Genomic DNA, 21,271 nt, shown 5'->3' on the forward strand with positions numbered 1-21,271 from the left:
TGTGAAAGTGCGACAGTGTCAGCAGAGAAAGCCGGTTGCGTCACTCTCAGGTGAAGAAATCTCTGATTTGTAACCACGGCTATCCGCGCGCGCAGATAACCTGACACCTGGTCGTTCACAGTGGACTCTGTGGTCACATTTAGAATTCAGGACTTGTAGCTTTGTGCCAGTGATTTGTCGCTCTTCTCCAAAGAAGCAAACTGCTTGAACTTGACAGGATGAGCTGTGTGTGTGTGTGTGTGTGTGTGTGTGTGTGTGTGTGTGTGTGTGTGTGTGTGTGTGTGTGGACTTTGAGTATTTTAAATCTTTGGTGTCCTGATGAGGGCAGTGAGTCAGCACTGAAGACTTCTTTTAAGCTCCATTAAAGGTCTTCAAGGATGAGACGGAAACAAGAACCTCTGCTATCGCTGTGTGATGCATCCATCACTGACACAGTGTTCCTGTGTTTCAGTTGTTCTTTAGGCTGCTTTTTATCCATTTCAGATAAATTTTAATAAATGACTATATTCACACAAGCATACCTTTTGGTCTTGTTTTTATTAAGCAGCTGTCTGAGTTTGACCCAGAGAGCTTATAAACTTTATTCATTTGTTTTTGTAAAGTCATCCTTTTTTTAACATGTTATATTTGTTGGAATTTATTATCAGCCAAACCAATATTGTTAGCCAATATTACCTTATTATTATTATTATTATTATTTTTACATATCGGTGACCAATAAATGAGAATTTAAGTAAAAACGGGATGGGAGAAACACCCTTCAAGCATGTTATGTGTCTACTGTCCACCAGAGGGCACTGTGCATTTTTACCTTCATTACATGGTAGATTTGATTTGACAGGAAGTGGGGAGAGAGGGACCACATGTAGCAAGTAAAAAAGAGCATGCCTCAAACCCAGGTTGATGTATTTCAGCCATGTGGCTCAACTGGTGAGCTACACTGGGATGCCTATCGTAAATCACCAAATATCAGTATTGGTCTTAAAGTCCTGAATTTATTGGGCTTTATTTTGTATTGTTCAGCTTTCAACCACTTCTTCTATGTTGGAACTGTTTCTGTCGGTACTTTTACCTAGAAGGTACTCTACTACTGATTCAAATGTGAAAAAAGTGTTGTAGTGTGTTTATCGAGGTGCATGTGTGAGATGGTGGTTTAAGTTCAGTTTACTGTAGTTCAATCAGTTCTGTAATTTCTATCTCTAGTTTGTTTCTAGATCATGTTGCATGTTTGTCCTGAACGGAAACTTCATTCTGCACAGACTGATTTTTTTTTTTTTTCACAGCCAAACCGAATGTTAAATTATGATTAAATTGCTGTCCTGCAGCAACTACATCACTGTTTATGGAAGAATTGAAAGAGTTTCTCTTTCAAATCTGTGATGTTCTTGCTGGATATGTAAATAATGTAAATTTATGTGTATGTAGATCACAGCAGGTGGCAACAGATTGGTGATTATTGCTGATTTATCACAGTTAATCACTGAATTATCACAAACACATTGCCAACTTGACCCCATTCAGTCTCAGACTGATGGCAGACTGAGTTGTTGTTGCCGTTTTCTCCAGCAATCAAGTTCTGACTCTTTATTGTCTTCTGAGATGTGCCATTTAATGTTTACACACCGAAGATAATGAACTGTGAAATTAGCTACACCTGAACAAAGTACAAGAACTATATCATTATTTGTGACCAGCAGGCACTTCTTCTTTTTTCTCCTCAGTCACTGTTGTAAAACCAGGTCTGCTCATACCCCTCACCAAATAAAGCCCAGTGCTTTTTTTTTTCCATTCTTCGTGTTCAAATGGCAGAGCCTCTAAAAATATCTCTCTGTGCTCCATCAGCATCTTCTTCCCTCTCTGCTGCGTCGCCAAACCAATTACAGCCTTGTTGAAATGCAGATTTATATCGGTGCAGCAATAATAGGTTCATTTTACAGTGTCAGACTGAGTCCTAACCCACATCTGTGACATTAGCATATCTGTCATCATCTGCAAGATTATGTCCATAAGTCTGTGTGCTGGTCACAGACTGGAGCATCACTGGAGTCTACATTTAAAGCCTTTAGAACTTGAAGAACTCCGTTGCTTACTAGTGTTCTTCTTATCTTAATGTGACAATTAAGCTCATCATCAGCATTTTTTATTTTTAGTTGTTTTTAAAGACTCAACAATTATGTCTAAGCCAGTTACAATATAAAATGTATAAAATATTATAAGTTAAAAGCCCTTCAGCAATTCAGAAAAACCAAACTATGCAAATTCCTAAATGACCAAGCACTTGGTGAGAGTGGGAAGAAAAAAAATTGAAGTCGCATATATTTTGTATAGAAGTCTTGTGGAAGTTGCTATGGAAGGGAAATTGTGAAAAGTGTGACAAAAACCAGAAAGTATAACCATTTGCCTTAAAAGTAAGAGTCGCACCCTTTGAAAAATGGTGGTTTCATGATGTGCCACAACTTTTACTTTGAAGGCAAAGATTTCCCGTTTCTGGTTTAGATTTTTCCAATTTTTAGGACTTCTTAATGGTTGGTTGGCAAGTGATTGGAGACAAGTTGGTATCTTCCATGCAAACTGTGGGTAAGCAGGGGATTGTGGTAACAACCAAAGTAATCACAAATGTTTTTTTGCTGCAGTTCTTTGTGTCCTTAGTGACCAAATGTTTCAAGGGGTTGCTAACTGGTCTCTAGGCCATCAGTAACTTAATAAGCTTCGAATTATCCTAAGCAGACACCTAACATTAGTCTTACATGATGCAGGCCATTTTAAATGTTGATTGTCTGTTAGGTTAATTGTCGATTCTATATTAGGTGTAGGCATGGATGTGACCATTTGTTTACTTGTCCTGGTTGGACTAACTGTTGGGATAAGTTCCAGCCCCACACAAACATGTCTAACTGAACATCCACAGATTAAAGTGTTGAACTAATGTGATCTGGGTTTGCCACAGCTGATCTGATCCACCACTTACAATAGCAGCTTTTCTAAAGAGCAACCGTCAGTTAAAAACGAGGGCGAGCAAAGGGTGATTAAAGGTTCCTTATTAAGTTTGTTGGCATCAGAGCTTTAAGAACCAGCTCTCAAAAGCCTCCCCTGTTTACTGCAGTCAGCTCTGCATAACTCTGCAGTCTGTGCTTTATTTTTACCTCCTCGGGTGTTTATACCGTTGAGAGAACAGCTGGAAATGAGCACCTGTGCTGACTGCAGTTTGCCCCTGGCCTCTGTGTTTAACTTGTGTGACTAATGATATTCAGATGTAACACAGTGCTGATTTCCACCGTTTTCATTCTGTTGTCGCTCCTGACTTACAGAACTGCTCTTTTTTGACTAAAGAGTTGTGTTTTTTTCTTTCACACAGAAGCACCACAGCAGTAATTAGCGAGTAAGATCTTAACTACTTTGCTTACATCAGTATTCAAACCAGCAGCTTCATTAATTTGCTCTTTCTTACTCAAAGACACGTGAAGATTATTATCTGCATTTTCCCCCCTCTCATTCTGATGGCTTCCTACCGCTGGATTATTAATAGAATAGAATAGAATAGAATTCAACTTTATTGTCATTGCACATGCACAGGTACAGGGCAACGAATAAGCAATAATATAGATATGTGAGTATATTACAGAAATGGGTCTATTATGGTATGTTATAATGTACACGGTATGAAGTATGTTGTGAATATTCTATAACTATAAGTATGTACAGGCTGTAGTGAGTACAAGCTATGTACAGGCTATGTACAGGATATAAATATGAAAAACTATACAGAATATGAAATAAATAACTTTACAGAAATCTGAGATATACAGCTATACAGAAATGGGAACTATGCAAGTTGTAAACAGTTGTAGGGTTAAAAATTATCGAATGTACAGAATGATTATTTACACAGAGCTATACAGTAGTGCAGTTAAGATAAGTGAGATATAATTTCTACAGAGGCTATATAAAGTGCTAGTGGTTGTGAGTGGTGGTTCAGTCCATGTTATTATTGTGTTTGAGGGTACGGTTGTCCATTGTGGGTGTGTGTGTGTGTTCAGTCCATGAGTTTAACGTGGGTCAGATGTCAGGAGGCAGAGTTCAGGAGTCTGACAGCTGTGGGGAAGAAGCTGTTCCGGTACCTGGTGGTCTTAATCCGGAGGCTCCTGTAGTGCCTCCCAGAGGGCAGGAGGGTGAAGAGTCCATGTGATGGGTGACTGGGGTCTTTGATGATTTTCCCAGCCCTTTTCAGACACCGCTTCCTGTAGATGTCTTTCATGGCAGGAAGTGGTGCTCCGGCGATGCGCTGGGCAGTTTTCACGACCCTCTGCAACGCCTTCCGGTCCGAGGCAGAGCAGTTCCCGTACCAGATTGTTATACAGTTGGTCAGGATGCTCTCGATGGTGCAACGATAGAAGTTCACCAGGATGTCTGAGGACAGGTGGTTCTTCCTCAGAGTCCTCAAGAAGAAGAGGCGCTGGTGAGCCTTCTTGACCAGCTTGGAGCAGTTGGTCGTCCAGGTGAGATCCTCGGAGATGTGGACTCCCAGGAACTTGAAGCTGCTCACACGCTCCACAGCCGTCCCCTTAATGTGGATGGGTGGATGTGGGCCAGCATTCCTCCTGTAGTCCACGATGAGCTCCTTGGTCTTCTCGGTGTTAAGCAGCAGGTTGTTTGTGTCGCACCACTCAGCCAGACGATCCACCTCCTCCCTGTAGGCGGCCTCATCGTTGTCACTGATGAGGCCAATCACCGTGGTGTCATCTGCAAACTTAATGATGGTGTTGGAACCATCAGCAGGTCTGCAGTCGTGGGTGAAGAGGGAGTAGAGGAAAGGGCTCATCACACAGCCTTGTGGTACACCGGTGTTCATTGTGATGGTAGATGAGCAGCGGTTATCCAGCCGGACATGTTGGGGGCGGTTGGTCAGGAAGTCCAGTAACCATTTGCAGATGAGGGAACTGATGCCCAGGTCTGTCAGTTTCCTGATGAGTTGTGAGGGGTAGATTGTATTGAATGCTGAACTGAAGTCTATAAACAGCATTCTGGCGTAGGTGTTGTTGTCCAGGTGTGAGAGGACAGAGTGCATTGCGATGGAGACTGCATCCTCTGTGCTCCTGTTCTGGCGGTATGCGAATTGGTGGGGGTCCAGGGTGGGGGGGAGACAGGATTTTAAGTGTGCTAGGACCAGCTGCTCTAAGCACTTAGTCATGATGGGGGTGAGTGCTACTGGGTGGTAGTCATTGAGGCAAGATGGGTTGGAGTTTTTGGGTATCGGGACGATGGAGGTGGATTTGAAGCAGGCCGGTACCACAGTGTGGGCCAAGGACAGATTGAATATGTCTGTGAGCACTCCTGCAAGCTCCCCAGAACACACTCTGAGAACACGCCCGGGGATGCCATCAGGACCTGCAGCCTTGTGGACATTGATCCTGCTCAGCACCGCTCCTACATCGGTGGGGGAGAGAGTCAGAGGTTGGTGGTCTGGCGTCACGTCTGCTTTGGTTGTGGTTGTGGGGTTCCCTCGCTCAAAACGAGCATAAAAGTTTTTGAGCTCGTTGAGGAAGGAGACATCAGAGGATGCGGGGGAGGGTTTGGTGGTCCTGTAGTCTGTAATGGTCTGGAGTCCTTGCCACATGCGTCGGGGGTTGGAGTTGGAGAAGTGTTCTTCTACCTTCTTTTTGTAATGGTGTTTGGCTTTTTTGATGCCCTTCTTTAGATTAGCCCTGGCTGTACTGTAGGCGTGTGCATCTCCTGACCTAAAGGCGGATGTCACACAGTGTAGGAAAACATCCTCAATGCTTACTGTTAAAGTAAACAACTGTGGGGTAATTACTGTGCAGTGTCTATGTGATTTGTAACATACACAATCACACGCACAGATGTGCAAATATGAAGAGCTTCTAAACATTCTCTAGGAGTCAGTGGTTCATGGGGATTACATGTATTAATGAGTCTGGAGACACTAATACTGGAGGCTTATCCTGCATGCTGTGTATTGTGCTGAATGTATGTGGATTCGCTACTCTGCACTGCTCCAGCTGTCCACTCGTTCATCAGTCGCTCATTGTGTCAGCTTCTCTTTAAGTATCAGGTAGAATTAGCTGAAGCCATAAGTAGATTTGAAGATATTAGGTCTTCATTGCTGCTTTTAAAGTCTTCCACAGTGACTGTAAATCCAGTAGAATTACTTAATGGTTTCTGTAAAGACATCGGTGTTGGTTACCTGTTATGTTTTTCCTTATTTTCTGTCATACATGTGTTGTTACTACAATGAATCTTCATATTGTATTTGTATATGGAAGGAGTCCCTATGAGCGAAAAGCTCTCAGGCTCTTTTTTTCTACTCTTTGCTCCACATGATGTCACTGAGAGTGAACCTGCTCAATGCTACAATTATAGCATTTTGTGGTTGGAGACCAAAGAAAGAGCACAGTTATTGCTGTAACTGTGTGCAGTGAATTTGTGATCTCATTTCCTTTTGAAGTGGCTCCTTCTAAGACCGGAACCAGGTCTGCAACCAGTCACACTTTTGCCTTCTTCAAAGTAGCTTTAGCGCAACAAGATAGTGGTAAAGAGAGACTAGTCCGCATGCTGTTATGTTACGATTCGAATGGGGTCAACCTGGCAATTATATTAAGTCTGTGAGAATAAAGCAGTCAACGGTTATAAATAGACAAAATTCGCTGTCTGTCCATCTAAATACACAGAAGTGCAAATTCAGTGTAGTGCTGCAAACCTCATAGATTTAAAACAGAAATTCAAAAAATTCCCATACAAATAATAATAAACTTACATCGGCATTTGGCATGCTTGCTTTTTATGTAAAAATGTCTGCACTTGAGTGGGTCGAGTCCCTTATTGCAAAGAGTCGTGTCAGAGGTGAGTTGCACTCATTGGTGCAGACTTACTTATTGATTGCAGCATTTTGACATTCTTTATTTAGAAATTAGACGGTAACGGTTTGCAAACTTTTCCCAGCCTGAAATGGCGGGGGCATTTAAAAAATGCAGTTTTTTTCTCGGTTATCTTTGTCTTATGCTAAATTTGTTTGATGATCTGAAACGTGTATTGAGTAAATGAGCATGGAGTAAATCCTTTTTCAGTTTTTTGTTGGTGGAGTGGCAGAATTATCTTTAGCGTTTCTTGTGTGGATTGTACCTGAGATTTAGAAACAGCTGTTCACGAGATTACTTCCCTGCAGAAAATATAAAGCCTGAATATTTTTACATAAAACCTGAAGTTATGAGGTGATGGTTCTCCTTTAATGATAACACCACTGAGTGAAAATGGCACAGAAATAAAATGATCGTCATAAAAAGCATATGTGCTGTGTCAGTGTGAACAACATGACTCATGGAGCATTGTGTGCTACGATTGCAGCAGTAGTAAAAGCTCTTCCTCGATAATGCTTAAGCTCTCTCCGTGGCCAGAAGCAAAAGTCCTCAAGTGGAAAATGTCCATGAACTGACGAGTCTGGTTTTAAGCAGACTTCAGGTGTCCGCAATCCTGAGCTCGGGGTTGCACGTTATTCGATTAACCTCTGTGAGTTTTCTTTCGCAACCGCTCTTGTGGCTTCAGCTGTTGACCGTAATGATAACTGGACCAAACCTGTGCAGCCGTCCACACGCCTGTCTTTCACCTCACACTGTTTTTGCTCCACTCGTGGTAGTAACACAGCTCTCTCTTCCTTTTTCCAGACTGGCCAGATGAATCCCATGACGCAGTTGTACTACAAAAAGGTGAGTCAAACAGTCTCGTTCTTGATCCTGAAACCAACTTACAAGATGTGCTGATTTGTAAAATTAACCTCATTCTCGTAATTGGAACTTGTTCATCTCCACAAAGTTAGAAGTTCTGAATTGCACAAAGCAGACACGTTGGTGTTTCAGCCTCTCCATCACTCTGCTGGGTTTACAGTGGTGTGTGGAGAAGATACCTGAGTGAAAAGGCTTCACTTGGAGAGTTTCAGTGTGCTTGCATCTTGTTGATTGATGATGGTAGATGAACTGTATCTTAAAGACAGAAATAATTTTTAGCACATTGCCCTAAGAAAAACACATTAAAATACACTGAAGTATTAAAAAAAAAAACTATCCAATGGTAGTAGTTTCATTTTCCAGTCATCATGAGAACTGCTTCTGATCCCTTTAAGTGGCCAAGAGAGACAGAAGATTTCCTAATATTGCTTTCATTTCATTTCATTAATTGCCTTTTCTTCATTCTTATACTTATTTAAAATTTATTTTTTGAGTTTTATTTTAAACTGGTTAGTATCACTACTAACCTTTATTTCTTCTTGTAACTCATTCCAGAATTTAACTTCCGCTATTGAAATAGACATCCTTTTCAATGTTGTTCTTACTCTTTGCAATTTTAATTTCCACTTCCCTCTACAATTATACCTCCCTTCTCTTTCTAAGAACCATTTACTTATTTGGATTTGTAACATCCCTTTCCTTGCCTTATATATTATTTGCACTGTTTTAAACTTCACCGTCTTAATAAAAAGTGTGTTTGTGTGAGCCCTATACCCCTCCTGATTTATTAGTCTAATAGCCCTTTTCTGCATTATGATTATAGTCTGAATATTACTTTTATATGTATTTCCCCAAACCTCTACACAATAACTCACGTATGGTAATAGTAAAGCACAATATAACACATACAATGTTTTCCTATCCAGAAATTGTTTTGCTTTCCCCACGACAGCAATGCCCCGAGCTAACTTTCCCCTCACATAAGTGATGTGTGATTTCCAACAGGCCTGATTAATGATTACACCAAGAAATTTTATGGTATTAACCCTTTCTAGATATACATTATCAACACAAATTTCAATGTTAATGTTTTTCGTATAGTTTCCGAATAACATAAACAAAAAAATCAATTAATTAACAATAAAGTTAAAATTGTTGTCATTTTAAATCTGCTCATCGTAAGAATGAATTTCGTATTAGTTTGATGCCTTTACTGATTTCTGTGAACTATTCTGAATAATAATAATAATAATAATAATAATAATAATAATAATAATAATTGTACAGCAAACATCTTTAATGACATTAAAAAAAACACAAATTTTTACACACATTTGAAATTTTTATAAATGCTGTTTTTGTCAACAGAGGGTGGAAAGTATACATTTGACTACAGCTGGTAGTTGCTCGTTACACATATAAAATGTTTGTTTGACAGTGGTCATTGGATTGAGTAAACATCAGAACACTGGGAATGTCCAAAAAACTAAGAGCTTAAAACGACTGCTGATTCCAAGATCATCAGTTCAAACAGTTGCATGAAACAAGCAATTTGGATGTTTCACCACTTTGCTTAGACCCAAACTGTCACTCTCAGTTGAGAGCAAATTGGCTAGGATGCTAAGAATCAACCCAGGAAATACCAGAGCATAAGCCTGGCATGAACTGGAAACTGCTGGAACACCAGGGTTACTGTCCACAGTGAAGCCAGCTTTAAATCCTTTGCTCAAGGCTCGACTGAAATTTGCAGCTGCCCACATAGTCAAGCCAAATGCCATCTGCAGGAAAGGTTTATGGTCAGCTGATTGAGCTATTTGGCAACAAAGACAAGAGGTTTGTTTGGAGAAGTAATAATTAGGCTTTCAGACCTAAGACCACTACATCAGCTGGCGAGCATGGTGATTGTAGCGTCATGCTCTGGGGCTGTTTTTTGCCACTGGTAGTAAAGTGGATAAAATGATGGAGGAGGAGTGCTATCTCCTAATTTAGAGTGGATAAAGCGGGCTAATATTAAGGTTCGATTTCAACCCTGTTAAAAACGAATTAACTATGCTTCAAACTCCACCAAGGCTTACATTTGACCACCGAGAGCTGTCAAATATCCAGCCAAAATTATGCAAGTTGTGCCAGATATAAATGGTATATAATGGTATGTATATATTTGAGCCTGTATGTATACTGTTGACTCTAAATTCAAAATAAGTTATAAGTTGTACACCCAGGTCTTGTTTTTGTGTAAAGTCATTAAAGCTGTACAGTTAGACCACTCTGGGAAAAAGAACAGTTTTAAATAAATTATTAAAAAACTAAACGTATGGCCATGATGGCTGTATTTTGGCAAAACAACTGTGTACCCACCACTACACGGGTGCAACTTTGGTGAAAATTTATTTTGCACGTGCATTAGTTCAATAACATAGCTGGCTCATATGTTTTTTTGTTTTTTGTTCATGTCGCTACTTACATGCAGTTTGCCTCATGTTGGCGTCCTCTGTTTTTGTGGTTTAGGCGACATATTCGCCGTACCGCGACCGCATCCCACTTCAGATTGTCCGTGCTGAGGTGGAGCTGTCTGCTGAGGAGCGGGCCTACCTCACAGCTGTAGAGAAAGGTAAATGCACACACAGCCTTGTACAGCCATCTTCTTTTTTTTAGCCGCATAGTTGCCTCCATAAATACATTCTACTGATCCACTCACCCGTTAAATGATGCTGAGTTTACAGGGAGTGCAGAATTATTAGGCAAATGAGTATTTTGTCCACATCATCCTCTTCATGCATGTTGTCTTACTCCAAGCTGTATAGGCTCGAAAGCCTACTACCAATTAAGCATATTAGGTGATGTGCATCTCTGTAATGAGAAGGGGTGTGGTCTAATGACATCAACACCCTATATCAGGTGTGCATAATTATTAGGCAACTTCCTTTCCTTTGGCAAAATGGGTCAAAAGAAGGACTTGACAGGCTCAGAAAAGTCAAAAATAGTGAGATATCTTGCAGAGGGATGCAGCAGTCTCAAAATTGCAAAGCTTCTGAAGCGTGATCATCAGACAATCAAGCGTTTCATTCAAAATAGTCAACAGGGTCGCAAGAAGCGTGTGGAAAAACCAAGGCGCAAAATAACTGCCCATGAACTGAGAAAAGTCAAGCGTGCAGCTGCCAAGATGCCACTTGCCACCAGTTTGGCCATATTTCAGAGCTGCAACATCACTGGAGTGCCCAAAAGCACAAGGTGTGCAATACTCAGAGACATGGCCAAGGTAAGAAAGGCTGAAAGACGACCATCACTGAACAAGACACACAAGCTGAAACGTCCAGACTGGGCCAAGAAATATCTCAAGACTGTTTTTTCTAAGGTTTTATGGACTGATGAAATGAGAGTGAGTCTTGATGGGCCAGATGGATGGGCCCGTGGCTGGATTGGTAAAGGGCAGAGAGCTCCAGTCCGACTCAGACGCCAGCAAGGTGGAGGTGGAGTACTGGTTTGGGCTGGTATCATCAAAGATGAGCTTGTGGGGCCTTTTCGGGTTGAGGATGGAGTCAAGCTCAACTCCCAGTCCTACTGCCAGTTTCTGGAAGACACCTTCTTCAAGCAGTGGTACAGGAAGAAGTCTGCATCCTTCAAGAAAAACATGATTTTCATGCAGGACAATGCTCCATCACACGCGTCCAAGTACTCCACAGCGTGGCTGGCAAGAAAGGGTATAAAAGAAGAAAAACTAATGACATGGCCACCTTGTTCACCTGATCTGAACCCCATTGAGAACCTGTGGTCCATCATCAAATGTGAGATTTACAAGGAGGGAAAACAGTACACCTCTCTGAACAGTGTCTGGGAGGCTGTGGTTGCTGCTGCACGCAATGTTGATGGTGAACAGATCAAAACACTGACAGAATCCATGGATGGCAGGCTTTTGAGTGTCCTTGCAAAGAAAGGTGGCTATATTGGTCGCTGATTTGTTTTTGTTTTGTTTTTGAATGTCAGAAATGTATATTTGTGAATGTGGAGATGTTATATTGGTTTCACTGGTAAAAATATATAATTGAAATGGGTATATATTTGTTTTTTGTTAAGTTGCCTAATAATTATGCACAGTAATAGTCACCTGCACACACAGATATCCCCCTAAAATAGCTAAAACTAAAAACAAACTAAAAACTACTTCCAAAAACATTCAGCTTTGATATTAATGAGTTTTTTGGGTTCATTGAGAACATGGTTGTTGTTCAATAATAAAATTATTCCTCAAAAATACAACTTGCCTAATAATTCTGCACTCCCTGTATACTTTCTGATAGCTGAGCAGCTGCTCAGTCAGTGTGTCAGTACACAGGTGTCTCTGCAACGTGTGCTGCAGCAAACGTCCTTGAACAAGATGCTGCAACCAGAAATTCATTGACTAATCGGACACAGCTTCATAGCGTGAAGTCTACTGCAAAAGCAACCCAAGAGTTTCTCAAAGCAAAGAAACGAGTTCAGTCACCTGATCACAACCTTACAGAGCATTTTACTCTAAAGTCAAATCTGAAGGCAGAGAGACCCACAGAAAAGTACCAACTGAAAGCAGCTGGAGTAGAGGCCTAGCAGAGCACCTTAAGGAAGTAAACACAGCACTGGGTGATGCTCATGCAGAGCAAAAAGTGTCATTTTCCAAACACTTGCCGACCTGACTATGCTTTCTAAATATGTCACTTTCCTGCAACCAGTTGTAAGAAACACAGGAAAGGTTTTCACAAGAGTCCTGCATGCAGCTTATACAGCAACGTAGCATTAAGTTTAAATCAAGTTCATCAACATATTTCAAACACAAAAATGAAGACAACCTTAAATAAGTTTACATCGTGGGCCAAATGAAACTCCATTTTCTAGCGTAAAGATATTTAGCTAAATATTTAATCCCTGAGATGTCTTAATGTAACAAAAAGTACAGGATGCATAATAAATGTGTAATATTACAGTAGTTCATGTAGCTCCATCATCCAGACTATTCCGTATTTATAATGATTTTTGTTTTTGTTTTGTTCTTCAACTCCTGAAAACACAGTTAAAAGTTGAAAATCTTTACACTCCTTCACATTTTCCAAAGTGTCTTTGCAAGGCCAATTCTGGCTCCCAGGCCTTATGTTTGACACCCCTGCTTTTAAAAAGATCATTATACATTAGATACTAGTCATACACACATGTACAGTGCTTTTCAACAAACAACAATAGTAAGTTGCACAGTAACTAGCCCTTTCTCAGGATACCTTACCCTGCTTTTTTTTAAAATTATTTTGTTATACATATTTTATTCATATCCGCATTTTAAATGTAGTTTGATGGCATTTATTTCATCACAAACCTGCGTGGGCCCTTCTTCAAGGAGTTTGTGTGTATAAATATATATATTTAAGTATAAATGAATAAGCATATATATCATACACATATCTGTATTGGCATTAGCTCCCTGACAGATTTGTATTTTACAGACTTTCACATCAGTAGACACATAAAGAATAATTTGGGTGAGAAAGTGAAATTTTTGATCAAGCATGGTTAGCCACCTGCACACTTCAACTATCCTCTTCCTGTAGGTGACTATGCGGGAGTGAAACATGCCCTTCGCGAAGCAGAGGTGTACTACAACATGGATGTGAACTGTCTGGACCCGCTGGGCCGCAGTGCTCTCCTCATCGCCATCGAGAACGAGAACCTGGAGATCATGGAGCTCCTGCTCGACCACGGCATCCACACGGGCGACGCCCTGCTGTACGCCATCAGGAAGGAGGTGGTGGGTGCCGTGGAACTGCTGCTGTCACACAAAAGGCCCAGCGGAGAGAAACAGGTGTGTGCGGATGTTTCTTTTTAACTACGCCTAAAGTTTATGTCTTTTGGTTTGTGGTGAACCGACTTCACATTTTCAGTGGCCCCATCTGGACTCTGGAAATGTTTCTGGCGACACCACTGGTTCAGACCAAACAGAGAGGGAGAGCGAGCCCTCTGTGGGTATATGTTAGCGTGTTGCATCCAGACACATCCATGCATGCACGTGTTTGCATTTACTCATCCGTGAATGTGCGCCTGTGTGAGTATTTTTCCATTTTTGTGTGTGTGTGTGTGTGTGTGTGTGTGTGTGTGTGTGTGTGTGTGTGTGTGTGTGTGTGTGTTTGAGAGAGAGATAATGAGCAGCACATCCATTCATTGTAATGCTCCATGCCACATTCTGCTGAGAGGAGGGAAATTAAACAGCCCGTTTCACAGACAAACTGTGAAATAGGATTTGGAGACAGACAGCATGTTTGTCTGCCTGCTGCATTTCTGTTTGTGTGTCAGAGAGAGAAAGAGGAGCAGAGGAAGGAAAACACACCACAGTTTAGTTTAAAGAGTAGGTGTTAGGGGGTTAAGATGGAGAGATTCAGAGATGGGTAGTTAAAAAACTGATTCACAGCGATTCAAACTGACAGGGGAGTAAATGTGAAGACGGAACGAACGGGAAGTAAATTGCAAAATGTAAAAAATAAATAAGTGAAACAAAGACGTCTTCTTGAAAAATATTCCTGGACTGTTGAGGCTGTGAGGTTCGATGTCACCATAGCAACCAACCCTTGGCCAAAGCAGAGGATTGTGGGAAGGTTTTGATTGCCTCTCAGTTGGATGTGGATGAGAACAAATCTGTTCTTCCAGTGTTTCTGTTTATCTTCTCATACTTTTTGTCTCTCTTCAGTTACCTTACACATCACACATGCGTAATACACAGTGATGTCAGCACAGCGCAGATTTCTGTAATAATGATAATAAAGCAGTGGGCAGCAACGCATACATGTTAATCTGTTTTACTGTCTTGTATAAAATATTGGCCTATGTGTGAGATTTAGAAAGCAAGAGACATGCAGCACCGTGTTGTTGTTTCAGAATTGCACAGACTGTATATGAAAGATGCACATAACCACCATGATGTTGGTTTGTTGAAGCATTGAGTATTTTGGTCATTGTCATATTAGCTTTGTCAAGGACATCATAAGCGAGATGGATGTGACCACGATTCCGAGGGTCACCGGATGCTCATAATGTAGTTGTTAATCACACCGCATGGAGTTAGACCTGCCCAAGAAAATGTTACTTTATCCTTTTTGACTAAAACAAACATCATACTTTAACCAGAAAGACTTGAAACTAACATTTGTTACCATAAAATCCTCAGAAAAGTTAGTACTGAGGTCGTGGAGTATGGGAATTTTGCAATTACATGTCCCCCTGCTGACCGTTAGAAAGAATTCAAATTGAACTTACTCCCATATTAATGTTGTTATTTTTTTTGTCTATCTTTTATATACAGTTTATTTCAATTGTCCAATACGTTCAATAAGATCTCAGTCTTGTAGCATGCTAAAACAATATGTGTGTGTAGGCTACGGCATCAGGATTGAATTTGGAGGGTGTAGCTGCTGGTGCTGGCTAGCTTGGTTAGCGAGGGGTGTAATTCAGGGTGAAATTACATGAATACCAAGTTTGCTAAGTGAATAACAGGCTTAAAATTGTGCTTGTGGGAGTTTCTGTAGGAAAAAATGAACCCCAACTAGAGTTATAGAAAAAAATTCAACCCCTGCACAATTATCATCGGGGGTGGCTTTAAAAACCCAAACGCTTTTCTACTACAATATTAACATTTTTTTCTGCTGCTGCACAGTTACCGAAGTCTAAAGATGGATACAGGAAGAGACGAGTAGCAGTGTGGCAAACAGAGAGATTGGTAATGAGTAAAGAAAATCAACACCTATTTATGCAAGATAATTCATAATTTTATTGGGTGGGTTATTTTGGTTTGATCTGATTATTTGGGGGGTCATAACCCCCCTAACCCCCCTGGAAATTACGCCCCTGAAACTATCTATTTCACCAATATTCAGGGCACAGTATTGAGTTTTGCACACACAAACATATGCACACTCGCACATCAGTGCTCGATACTTATATTAAGAGCTGGATGTGTGCTTTGTGAGTTTACGTATGTTTCTAAACTGCACTTTTCTACTGACAGGTAGAATCAGGGCCTTTTATCTGCTCCTGCAAAGTTAAACTGTTGATCTTTCTGCCATCCCTCTCCATCTGACTCAGTCTGACTCCCCCTCTTTCTTTGATTACCTCTCTATATCTCTGCGTCCATCCTCCCTCACTCCCCTGTTCACATCCACTCCTCACTCTTCATTACCAGCATACTCGAAATAGAAGGACTGAGGCAACAGCCCAAAGAACAAAAGGGAGGGAAGGAGGAAGAAGAGAATGATTTTTATTTTTTAAGCATGGACAAAAGGATTAGATCTGGAGCTCTTTGCCCTGAAGAGCGCAAACAGAGATGGAGTGGAGTCAAACAAAGAAGAAAAACAGCAAATGCAGCATGTAGGAAATCAGATGGGCATTGAGGAAAAATATAGGAAACAAGACACATTAGGAGGGAGTCAAAGTGAGAAATAGTTGCGAAGAGAGATGCAGATGAAGGAAGGTTTTGTGTGTCCTTTGATGTGTGAAGCAAATAATTAGAATTGCATGTGTGTAACTGGAGTTAGTGTTAATTTGGGTTTTGATCTGAGCGTATTCATCTGGATTGGATGCACGTGTGTCTGCACTGATGGATGCGAGGAGACAATACAGTGGATTTTTTATTGTCATGCATTGTCTGGTTTTGTTTTTAAAGTGAAATCTAATTTAAAGTAAATCCATAACACAAAACATCTTTTTATGATTTAGCCAGAAAAACATTGCACAAACTTTCTGCAATTTCACTCCTAATTTCTTGTTATAACTTCACAGGACTCTAGCTGAGATCCATTTTCAGTAAACCAGCAGCTCCTTTGTGGACTTTTTTCTTCTTCACATTACAGTGTAACAAAGCAAGTGTGACCCACTGTGATAAACTACAGAAACCATTTGACTGCTCTTTGGAAAATTTCCAGTTTGATGGTTGGCTCTGTGTGCCCCCATCCCAAAGTACCCCCACACTGTTCCCAGCATTTCCTGCAGTGACTTTCACGAGAGCTTGCAGCCATCAGCGTATGAATGGGTAATTTGAGAGCCAAATCATAATGTGCTTCAGATAATAGCCACGAATAAATGGAGTCCAGAATAAAAAGGGGTCCAAATTCTGACACAGTTTGGAGTCAAAAACAACCTTTTATATAAATTTTGCTTTCAATCGTTCTCCTTTCAAGGGGTCAACAGCAGTCGTGCCCTAGATATGTTGGATTTTTTGACTGACAGCGACACTGTTGTGGCTGAAAAATGTTTTGGATTGTGAATGTGCATCTGAGTGTGGTTATCATGGCAACACATGGTCCTGGAGATGCTTATAGGACCTGGAGCTACTACTAAAGGTGCTGTACTGCTTTGGGAGGTGTTAATATGTTTGTGGACAGATTTTAAGGAAGTTTGGGTTTTTTTTTATTTTTTTATTTTTACTTCAGTTTCTATAAGCGCCAGACATTTTGAGTTGTTGAATTTAATGTGAAGGTTTGGGTATAAAGTTTTATGTGGTGTGACCTCAGATTACTGAATAAAGTCACCAGGTATCAGGAGCAAAAGGATAGAGCAGGCTGATATAGGTCTTGTCTTGATACTAATATTTGATATTCAGTGCTGATGAAGTCCTGGGAGTGAGAAACACAAAACTGTTTTGTTAGCTTTATCTTTCCCCCTGGGATCAATAAAATGTTCTAAATATCAGACTGCTTGGTTATCAGCCTGCCATTAAATACATTGGCTTTGTTTTACTAAAAGCCCTTTTGTTTATTGCCATTTTTAATGTATTAGTACCTCCTAATGACATAGCTGGTTTTCTTTCCACTGTGTAAGTCTGTGTGGGTGCGTGTTTGTGTGTAATCATGGCAAAATGTGGTCTGAGAGACACCTGCTCTAACAGGTGCCACTCTGTCGTGGCTGAAATTGTTTTCACCTTGTGTGTGTGTGTGTGTGTGTGTGTGTGTGTGTGTGTGTGTGTGTGTGTGTGTGGTGTTATCATGGCAACATATGGTCCTGGAGACACTTGTTACTACCACTACCAGGTAGTTTTGAGTACTTTGGCTTGTGTTTATGTGTCTGTCTGTGGATTTTGTCAAGACTATAGTCACAGTCCAGCATGACACAGTCAAGAGACTTTAGGGTTGCAGACAACACTTAAGTAAAGACAGACTGTGGAGACAAATGCCGTCCCAGGATTACTGGTGTTGTCGCAGTGGGATCACATGCTACATGGTGTCTTGATTATTGTCTTGTGTTGGTTCTGTAGTTTGTGTTGTTGGTCTTTGAGGCTTTTGATATTTGAGTTTCTCACTTCTGCTTTGATCTTTATCACTTCTGTGGAGTTTTGGTACATGTGTACTGATGGTGTGGGTTCCCATTTTAATTTGAATTTGTTTTTAATTCCCTCAGTGTCCTGCCCGATTCTTTGGCCATGCCTCAGCCACTTTGTGTTTTCTTGTTTTCTTTCCTTCGGTTGTTTCCAGTTTTACTTTGTTTCCTGCCTCAGGTTTGCTTCCTGTCTGTATTCTCCAAGTCTAGATTGTTTTCACCTGTTTCCCTTCAGTTATCAGTTACTTGTTTATAAATAGTCCTACCCACCCTGAAGCTTTTATCAGATCTTCTCCTGTTCATCTCTCCTGTGTCTGTTGTGAGTTTATTTGCCCTTAATTATTTTCAAAGTTACCTTTACTCTTTGGGTTATTTTCCTGGAGTTGCCTTCTCAGGGACTTTCAGTGCTTTGAATTAAACTTGTCTTTTGGTCCATCCAAAATTGATTATGAGACACACACAATGGTAACTTATCATTTCTTTCCAGTAATTTAAGTATCCCTTAAAGTATTTTTTAATGACTCAAAAGTCTTGTATCAGAATACCAGTATTTTAAAACTTTATGCACTCGCAGTTCTGTGCAGAAACTGGCTCAATACTCAAGACTCCACAAATGAGTGAATGAACCTGATAACCAACTTATAACTGAAACCATACGTTTTCTCAAAAGTTTAAAGTGCTTTTCTTGGCTAAATCTAAACATTCAACGCACACTTTATTACGTACACCCAGTACTGGGTTGGACCTCATTTTAGACTTCAGAACTGCCTTAATTCTTTGTGATATCAACAAAGTGCTGGAAACATTCTTCACAGATTTTGGTCCATATTGACATGATAGCATCACACAGTTGCTGCAGATTTTCTTTGGCTTCCTAAACCCTACAGACGGTTGTGTGGGAAAATCCCAGCACTTTCTGAAATACTCAGATCAGCCTGTCTCAGACAACCGGCCATATTCAGACTCACTTAAATCACCTTTCTTTTTCATTCTGATTCTCAGTACGTCATTTTGACCGATACCCAGTGCACTGAAGTGCTGCCAGGTGATTAATATAGTGGCAGTCAAGTTTAGATGGGACTCAGCCTTTGCACCGTTGTAGCAGATAAAGATAAACATTTCCTCTGAACATAATCCAGCCAGCAATAAATCGGGGGAAAAATGTAGATTGAGTTTAACTAAACCTTTCTCTCATATTTCATCATGTCGCTTTAACTCTCAGCGATCTGACCCATCTTCAGAAACATGTAAGAGCAACAAGCCCATAACAATCACACCTCCTGCTATCTCACCGTGTTGCTCCATTTTGGGGGAACCAACAGTGTACATCTGGAGCCTAAATATGCCATTGGTGTAGTTTCACCTAATTGAAAAAGTTTAAATCCCGAGTAATATAAGGCTGGAGTTTCCTAAGTGGTGCTCGTTCGCAGCTGCAGATGGTGCAGCCAATTTCAATGCATGAAAAATCAATTGTACTCAAGTTATGTTCATTCTGTTATTTGCCGTTTCTGTATTTGCATGTGTCCTTGCTTATATTTACTTGTTTGTGTATTCTCGGTCTGTCTCTTTAATTTTTATTTGGGGCCCAGCCCGTGGCAGCTGTTCTCACACTCCTTATAACGGCAGGAAAAAAAGAGGGATTAGAAAAAGAGAGAGCGATCGGATGAAGAAAATAGGGTTGTGGCAGGTGAGAGGAGGAAGAGACAACGATAGAGAGAGATGAGGGGAGTAACCTGATGGAAAGGAGGGGGTTAGATGAAGGGAAAACAAGGAAATGAGAGAGATGCAAGAAGCTGGAGGGGGGGGGAGAAAATAGAATGTGGAAAGGGGAGGCGAGGAGAAGATGAGGCAGCAGAAAAGATGGAGACAGAAAGATTGGAAGGGTGAGGAGAAGCACTCTCCGTCATTCTCCCTCTGAGACATGAAAGTGTCACGGCTGGGGCGGCAGTCGTGTGGAGGGTGAGAAAGGAGGATCCAATAGCAGACAATGGCGGAGGTGCAAGTGGGTTTTATTTACAGTGCAGAAAACCAAGGTGTGGACAGAACCGAACATAAACCTAAACTGGGAAAACTAATGCAAAATGGAGGACACGAGGCGAGGGGCAGAGAGACACGAAGAAACATGGAACAGAGCAGACTACACGAGAGGTTCACAGAGAAACGCAGAATGAATACCAGGTAACAGAATAATGCAGACTGACATGGAGTTAAACAGACGACGCGACAGAGAGCACAGGAAAACACAGGGCTTAAATACACGGGGAGTAATCAGGGAATGGGCCACAGGAGGGAGACACAGCTGGGAGCAATAAGGCTAACGAGACAGGGGAGAGGTAAAACTGAACACACTGACATGAGACATGAACTTTCAGAATAAAACAGGAAACTAACAGACAGAGAACCAGACCGGACACTGAACTTGACAGGCAGACTCATGAGCAGACACAATAACACCATGGACAGACAGAGGGAACACAGAAGTGGAAGCAGGCAGGCAAAGAACAGAAACCTAACAAATGGCAAAATCACAACAGAATACACACTCTGAATGAACAAAAGCATAAGGAACACAAAACACTGAGTCCTCAGACTCAGGACCATGACAGTACCCCCCCCCCCCCTCAAGGGCTGGCACCAGACAGCCCAACAGAAACACAAAAACGGACCAAAGCCAAAAAAAAAACCCCCACGAACCAAAAAACAGAAAACGACCCGACCAGGGCGGGCGGTGGGGGTCCAGGACGGAGGGACATAGTCCGAAAAGGCCCAGACGGACAAGGTCAGGGGGCCGACCCGGAGGCCAAAACAGTTCAGTTCCGGGGGCCGACCGCGTGAAAGGCAGCAGCAGTGGGGCAGGTCCGGAGGCTGGCCACGCAGTAGGCAGTGGCGCGGAAACAGTTCTGGGGGCCGGCCGTGCGGACGGCAACGGCGGCGTGGAAACAAGTTCGGGGGCCGGCCGTGCGGACGGCAACGGCGGCGTGGAAACAAGTCCGGAGGCCGGCCGTGCGGACGGCAACGGCGGCGTGGAAACAAGTCCGGAGGCCGGCCGTGCGGACGGCAACGGCAGCGTGGAAACAAGTCCGGAGGCCGGCCGTGCGGACGGCAACGGCGGCGTGGAAACAAGTCCGGAGGCCGGCCGTGCGGACGGCAACGGCGGCGTGGAAACAAGTCCGGAGGCCGGCCACGCGGAAGGCAGTGGCGGCGTTCAGGAGGAC

The 21,271-nt window shown here is 41.7% G+C and overlaps 1 protein-coding gene across 1 annotated transcript in view; it reads left to right on the plus strand.

Annotated features, from left to right (window-relative positions):
- LOC146714011 (short transient receptor potential channel 5-like) overlaps window positions 1-21,271 on the plus strand; it is a 116,974-nt gene that overhangs the window by 87,674 nt on the left and 8,029 nt on the right. Inside the window, exons 2-4 of the mRNA XM_085439527.1 lie at window positions 7,677-7,718; window positions 10,245-10,347; window positions 13,310-13,560. Of these exons, the coding sequence (XP_085295653.1) occupies window positions 7,686-7,718; window positions 10,245-10,347; window positions 13,310-13,560 (387 nt within the window). The 5' untranslated portion in view covers window positions 7,677-7,685. The remainder of the gene's footprint in view (window positions 1-7,676; window positions 7,719-10,244; window positions 10,348-13,309; window positions 13,561-21,271) is intronic.

Source organism: Copadichromis virginalis, linkage group LG3, assembly GCF_057382275.1.
Source record: "Copadichromis virginalis isolate Kocher_CV1m ecotype Utaka linkage group LG3, C_Virginalis_male_GT1.1, whole genome shotgun sequence".
Taxonomy (NCBI): Eukaryota; Metazoa; Chordata; class Actinopteri; order Cichliformes; family Cichlidae; genus Copadichromis; species Copadichromis virginalis.